At 33.6% G+C, this 7,852-nt stretch overlaps 1 protein-coding gene across 1 annotated transcript; it reads left to right on the forward strand.

Annotated features, from left to right (window-relative positions):
• Nucleotides 1–5,463: 5,463 nt before the first annotated feature.
• On the forward strand, nucleotides 5,464–6,349 carry LOC103341717 (protein GL2-INTERACTING REPRESSOR 1). Its single transcript, XM_008245255.3, has 2 exons — nucleotides 5,464–5,605; nucleotides 5,726–6,349. The coding sequence occupies exon 2, from the start codon at nucleotides 5,758–5,760 to the stop codon at nucleotides 6,124–6,126; it is 369 nt and encodes a 122-aa protein (XP_008243477.1). The 5' UTR covers nucleotides 5,464–5,605; nucleotides 5,726–5,757; the 3' UTR covers nucleotides 6,127–6,349.
• Nucleotides 6,350–7,852: the final 1,503 nt, after the last annotated feature.

The raw sequence follows: 7,852 nt of genomic DNA on the forward strand, positions 1-7,852 counted from the left end.
AGGTCCAACATTGACTATTTCTATTATTTGGCCTCAAAAAACCACACATATAATTAAACTACTACAACTTGCCAAACTCTTTTGTAGGAGTAAAATTTATATGTCATGGGAATAAATGCATGATAAAATTTTGTTAAATTTTAAATGTGATATTTTATATTTTTCAATAAATTTCACATGGTGAAGTGTGATTAGATGAGAATAGTAAAATACTGATATTCCCGTTACATGCAAGTTCTTGCATCCTTAATTCATAGGCTACAGTAGAAGGAAGCTTCTGTTTGGCCCTTTCTTGTGAGTTGTGATACCACAAAACGTTTGTTTTAGAAATAGTATAAAAGCATGAACATTAAGCTTAGTGACCACTTTTCCACAGCATGTGACTAATTTTGCACAAGAAAATACGTATGGTTTATGAATGATTTTACGAAATTTCTACCAAAAGAGGGAATGAATTGTGAAGTTTTCGGTACTTTAAAAACTTATTGTTCAAAAAAATATATGGGTTGGAAGGCATTTTTCATAATATTATCATTATTAAATATATTATAACTTATAAGAGACTAGCGTCCATTATACATATGGCATGGAATACTAGTCGAACATTTTCCTTTCTTCGTGTGAGTGAAAAGAACACTCCAGCTTAGGACATTGATTTTGATGTTACATTGGATCTTTTAGGGTTCGTTTCAAGGAAAGCAAAGAGGACTGAAATTCCATTGCAAGATCCAGAGTTCTGAATACATTATACTAAGTATTTCACTATTTCTCTACAAATAAGTATTTTTCTTTTAATGTTATTTTTTTTTATACTCCCCAAGTTCTGACTACATTATACTAGTTGGGTTATATACTACATAAACTTCCTTTAATTTTTTTTATCAAAAGGAAAAAAAATATTGAGAGAAGTTACCCTTATTTTGGTCCCATTAATTTTATTTATATATTGATCTTTCCCAAAGGTAAACTTCTTTATTTATTTGTTGTCAAAGAGATTTATTTATTTATTTTATTCCAAATATTCATAATCATATATGATGTAAATGGCAGATATAAATACATACTTATCCATGAATGCCTTAAAATAAAATAAAAAAGAAGCAGGTAAAGTGAGCCGCACTTCCTTGCACCCAAATTCGAATCTTCTTCTTTGTAAACTAAAGTAATTTAGACTATCGATTTAAAAAAAGAAAAAAGAAAAGAAAAGAGAAGAACTAGAATAAAGAAGACACACAGCACAACCTAATTTTGGCCTTTGGTAGCTTTCATTTAAGTCACTACTTAATACTCCCATTAACTGATGCAGCTTACGATTTATTACAAGACCAAAAGGCCAGTTCTTAAAAAGAATTATTTCCTTATTGAATACTGAATGTTCTGTGAGAAGCATGTAAATCCTTTTGTAGAAGATAAGGTCTTGCTCCTGCCATAGAGTAGTTATACTTACAACTACCCAACATTTGCATATCACACCTCTTATATATGTGTATGCTGAATTCATAGTCAGGTAGTTAAGAGCATTTAGCTTGTTGGATTCACTACAAATTTTACTTTAATAATACATACGAATCGTCTAGTCTATTTTAAGTCTTCATTTAAATATCAGCCTTATAAAAATTAGACAAATTAAAACCAATAAGACACCTAGTTGTGTTTAACAAAAATAGATAAACACGGTGTTTTAAAAAAACTCTAAAATGATAATCATTTAATTGAGTGGTTAAATGATAATCTCCCATTCAAGTGATTTTTCGCAGAGATGGTCTTTAAGGTAATACCTAAACAGTAGATGGTTGGATCATTGAAATGAAATATGAGGATCCAACTTATCTCTTTTTTAAGTCTTCATTTATAGATCATCCTTGAAAAAAATTGATAAATCATAAATCATTAAGATATTTAGTTGCGATGAAATAAATAGACAAACACAGTTTCTTTCACAGGCTCTCTCTTCTTCTCTCTTTCTCGTCTCCCTCCTCACCAATAAAGATCCGGCCACTCTAGAAGTTGAAGAGAGAGAGAGAGGGCAACGCTGGCTGTGGTAGACTCGCGGACGTTGATGTGTCGGTCGTAGGGCTGTGCCGGATATTTGAGTCATTTTGACTTCTTCTTTTTTTTAATATATTTTTGTGTTCAAAAAAATTGTTGGGTATTCTAGAGATATACCATGCATAAATAAGGCAACCTATTTTAAGCATTTAAGAAAATGTTGTAAATAGCTAGTATAGGCCAGGGTACAACTCAGTTGGTTGAGTTCTTCCACTTTTGTTTTGGGTAAACATTTAGGCATCTAATAAATATTTGCATAAACTCCCTCCTCCAATCACTTGTACTAAAAAAAATTGTAAATAAAAGTCATAACAGATTCATCAAATTTTTCATGTAAATGGAGGTTAGTATATATCGGCATAATTAAGGTCACGTTTATATTTTTTTTAAAGGTAGGACTAACTGCCAAGCGGCATTGTTATCAATATCTTATTGAGAATCTAAGGAGTTTGTGACTATATTTATTTTTCAGAAATACCTTTGTGAACCAAGCCCAAGTGCAAGGAGGATGATTGAGGGTTCACAGAATCACTGTTCAGGTGCCATAAACAGTCTTGAAAAGGACATGCTAGTTCTTTCAATTCAATTATTTACTTTCATTTGTCTTTTCATTTGGCTTTCTCACCCGAAGGATATTGATGTATGAAGAAAATAACCATTGGGAAAATAATCTACCTACGTTAAACGACCCTTTTAATGAACGATATACATATTTTTTCAAATGGTGATAGTCTAAGCAACGTTAATTTACGAAGTAGAGAATTCGAACATTGGTGTAAGATTGCAGACACAATATGTGTCAAAATAGCTTATAACACTTAGGAGTGTTTTTGGAAGGGCAAAAAATGCTCTGATAACTAAAAGCGCTTTTGACAGCGTTTGACAGAAAAGTTTATAAGCGCTTCATGGAGAAGACCTACTATGTGCTTCTTTAGAAGCACTCCCCAGTGCTTTTCCACGAAACATTTTAATTTTTTATGAAAATTCTAAATTTTTATAATAAAAGCACTTTTGTTAGAAGCACTTATGAGCAGAAGTACTTCCTAGAGAAGTAGTCCCAAACGAGCCCTAAGTCATTATGTGCTTTTTACCCTATTAATTTATATTCTACTATTTTAACAAGTTTGAATTTATAAAGATATATAATTCAAGTATTCAAAGAAACTTTTTGACTTGTGGTTACACTGGGGACCAGCTTAATGGTAAAAAAGTTGCTATGTCTCTGTTTATACCTGATGAGAATGGGATTCATTCTTACTAGTTCTTTTGCCTCTAGTGGTAGGGTGTAGTGAGTAATCTTGGTGGGTGGGGAAAGTAGATTAATGAGAACAGAAGCTCTCACTTACATGAAGCTTTCCAGAGATGTACAGTAAAGCTCGTACCTACTGTCAATTGCAAAAGTGTTCAAATCCGTTGTTGTTGCAATTAATTATGGGCTCACGCAAAATCATCTATCTTTGATCAAAACGTGAGCTTGACTTATAAAACAATACAAAATAAAATAAAATAAAATAAAACATCACCTACTTCCTCCTCATGCTTATCTATGAACAAGTTGTTTCAACTTTCATGCTCATCTACGACTCAACTTTGAGACAAAAAAGCTCATAAATAATATGTGACGTTGAAGTTGAAGCAAGTTATGTTTTAATTTCACCAAATATAATATCCAACACCACATAGGAATTGAATTCGAAGCTTCATGTGAAAGAAAATTTCGATTTCGATTTCGTATACTTTGTATAACTTGAGGCCAAATTAAAATTTCACAAATATTTTTTTATTTTCTTCTCTTTGTTTCCAACTGTTTTATTTAATTTTTTTCAAACAAAAATCAACACAGTGATATGTTTTTCTTATTTATTGTACATGACCCTTTTTTTTATGTATATATTGTCCCTCTGTGCAAGCAACTTCCAGTCAAACATAAATACAATGAGATAATATGATTTAGATGGGACACCTCAATGCACCCCACTTATTCATTGCATCCAAATTGAGTAATTGACCATGCTAAGCCCAATTAAACTCAGCAAATGACATTGACACCTCCCCTTTCTCCATAATCATTGAAAAAATTTAAAAGAAGTATATGTTTGGTTTATTTATTTATTTATACAAGTGATATTCTAAGTTAATCTAATCTAAACTATGGGAGGGGGATTCGAACTTAGGTAAGCTCTAAACCAACATGGCTAAGTTCATGTCTGCACAAGAAGTATATGTTTGAATATTTAATTAGTATATATATCTTAATTTGAGATTAGGGTTGTTTGGGTCACGGACAATGATTTAGATGCCCTCTACTGTAGGGTACTCCTGACTTTAGAAACTCTAATATGTCTATTGCTAAGCTTGGACACTCAGCTAACTTAAAAAGGAAAAACCCTATTTAATCAGTTTCCTTTCTCTTTCGAAAATCAATGAAGGAAAGCTTAGAGACACGGGAACACTGTGTAAAATTTATTAGTACTAACAGATTTGATAACAACATAATTTCTCTGAAAGGCATTGTTGGCCAACGAAAGGACATACCTGACAATGCATATCTAGCTAGCTAATTGCAGGACTTTCAATTTAGACAATCTAATGTAATTTTACCTTCTTTTTTTTTTACTATTTTACGAAAGAAGAAAAAAAGGAACAAATTAAGGCATGCTAACTCAGCACGTAAATTATGGGAGTTTTTATTTTTATTTTTGCAGGTGTCAATAATATGATAATGAAAATGCTGGAAAAACACAGGGTCAATGCATGGCTTGTCATTTAATTTTCTGTATCCTGCAATGTAATTTCTGGATGTGAAGAATTAATGGACTGGTGTTTTTTAGTGTTTAATTAAATTTGAGGGTGCTGGTAGGATATAATTTTAAATTAGGGTTTAGCTGTTACACTACAATTTTCCAAGGAATCCATTTAAGTCTTTGGTGTGTACGTTGCTTGTGTTTTTTTTAAAAAAAAATTGCAAGCTAGATGGGGTTTCAGAGAGTTCTTGAATTATTTTAATACTGGAGGCGGGCAGGGTTTAGCTTTAAAGCCGTTGGGTTTTTCCTGTGCTGTATTTTGATATTAAACACCGACTAGCCTAAGCAATGAATGAAGGCAATGCCTTCCCCTGCACTTTGTAATTGCAATATTTACTGCAAATTTCCATTTCCTGCATTCTTATTGGGATCTTTTCCAACAATTAATACATTTCCTGGCCTCAATTTACACTCTTCTTCTACCCAAAACTTGAATTCAATTCAATTCATCAATTCAATTCCTATCACTCTCTCTCTCTCTCTTTCTCTCTCTCTCTCATCCTACACCCTCCACCTCTCCCCCATAATTAAATTAAGCATTAAAGAAAATCCATCTTCCTCTCCCTTCTCTTTGTATATATAATGGTGTTTTGAGGTCCTTACCACCTCACCATGACCATGTTTTTGTTGCCTCATCTTTTCATGGTTTGAGGCCCTAACCCTTTTTTCTTCTCTCTTCAAATCCCACAATCCAATTAGATTCAGAGCCCCCTCCAGCCTCCTCTCTTAGCCACAACTCCCTCAACCCTAAGGTATAATTTTATGTAAACACACCCCTTTTTTTCATTTAAATTTTAGTCCCTATTCAATTTCATGTTATATTTGTTGCTAATTCAACATGTTTTAACTTTGTTGGTGTTTGTTTTCATTAGAGAGCCGGAAATTTTTCTTCAAGCCAAAAGCCATGAGTAGGAGGAATGGAAGTGGTCCAAAGCTTGATCTGAAGCTGAACCTGTCACCACCAAGGGCAAGTAATAATAATCCACTGGTGCAGTCACCGAGAAGATCAGCTACTGTTTCACCAACATCACCACCAAGCTCATGTGTTTCCTCTGAGCTCAATCAGGAAGACAATTTCAGATACTCAAACAGCCCTGAGGCCGAGGCCACTTCCATGGTGCTTGTGGGTTGCCCAAGGTGCCTCATGTATGTGATGCTTTCAGAAGATGACCCAAAATGCCCCAAATGCAAGAGCACTGTTTTGCTTGACTTTGTTCATGACAACAACTACAACAACAACCCAACAACAACCATGAAGACAAGGAGGAGCTAAAAGAGCTATAAAAAAAAAAGAAGCTAAAAGGAGCTCAGGGCTAGAGTAGTTTATCCCCTTTTTTTTGGGTTTCTGCAATTTTTACTAGGACTTAGTGTTAGGCTCTTTCTATTTTCAACCCTTTTCTTCCTTTATGGGGGTAGCGCTATTGGCGCTCCATTTTTCAGCTGCATTTCCACTATTTGGGTGGAAAAAGATTTGATTCAAACAGGGCTTAATTCAACTTGAGTTGGGTTGGGCCTTGATTTGTTCAGCTTCACCAGACACGCAATCAACGGAACTTTGATAGCGTGTTTGGGAAAAAAGTGGAGCGCGCATAACACTACCTATTTGTTTCTGTTTTTTCATTTTTCACCTCGCTAATCATAGAAATTAGGTTATGGACGATGGGCAAGCGGGCATGCAACATGGGGCTTGGTAGGGTTGGCTGTGTTTGTTTTTCTAGCTATGTGTTTGTTTCTGCTTTTGTTAACCCTTTAGCAGAGGACAATGTAAACCGGTTTTAACTGTAACTGCCGAAATTTTCATATGAAAAAAAATGTTAGGTCATATTTTGTCTTTACGTTTTCCCTTTTTGGTGATTGACTTTTATTTGTTGTTACTATACCCACTCACAGCTTGCTACATCAGAGATTGCCAGGTAGTTGCATTGAGTTTTATCTGACGCATAAAATAAAAAGATGGATAAAAACCTCAGAGTATAGTTTCTGTTTTTCTTTTTTCTTGTTGAAAAAGTGCATCTTGTTTGAAACTTGAAAGCAAAAATTCTGCTTAAGAGCTTCAGAGACTAGGTTTTCAGGTAAAATGGTACCACCTTTGGGGTCCCACTAGGTCCATATATACTTTGCTGAACTTTTGTTTAAATTACATGGGCAATTTCAATATGGAACCTTAACCCAAACATATGACATGAGTCTTGTCAAACCAAATAAGAAAATCTTCACAATAGTGGTAGAGTACTTGTCTCCGCATCCGACGAATTCGACTCTCGGTTTTCTCTTTCCAAACCAAATATAAAGTGCAAATATCAAAACTACCATACAAAAGTAAGCATCCAAACCATAATTTGTTAGTTGGTTAATTTCTAATTGTCTTCCTCACCATGACTTGGGTAACTGACAAGAATGTGTGTGTGGCTCATTTGTCCATATTAGGTGCTGCAGCATCTATAACACTTTGACTATTTTTACCAAATAATTCATCTGTTTTCTAACAGATTCTTATATATAATGGTCAAAATGAATTTATTTAGGATTACATAAAGGATAATTATGTAAATTAAATTGTGGGATGGTTTGGGTAGTTCGAGCATTGAAAAAAGAAGAAGACTATATTATTAGATTGACAGACCATTAAAAACACATAAATGCAAGAGTAATTGAGACAGTTGAGCATAAAGAGGGGTATTACGTCAGATAATAAATACAAATTTAATTCCACCTATTCACTCCCTTCTATTTTCTTCTTTTTTTTAATTATATATTTTCTCAAAATATTAAAATTTTCTTGTTTTCCATTGTTTCTGTTTTGGTAAGTTGTTGTTCTCTTGTCTTGTCCCTATCCTTCTTTTTAACTTCCTTTTCTTCTTCCATACGTTCCATTAACTTTTTGGTATAAGACCCTCTTAACTCATAGTCTCATGCTGATGCACTAACATTTCACTGGTTTAAAATTTAGCATTTATGGTATATGAAATACAAATAGTCGATACAGTTACAGCATGACA

Source organism: Prunus mume, linkage group LG8, assembly GCF_029339155.1.
Source record: "Prunus mume cultivar Tortuosa linkage group LG8, ASM2933915v1, whole genome shotgun sequence".
In the NCBI taxonomy this organism is placed as follows: domain Eukaryota; kingdom Viridiplantae; phylum Streptophyta; class Magnoliopsida; order Rosales; family Rosaceae; genus Prunus; species Prunus mume.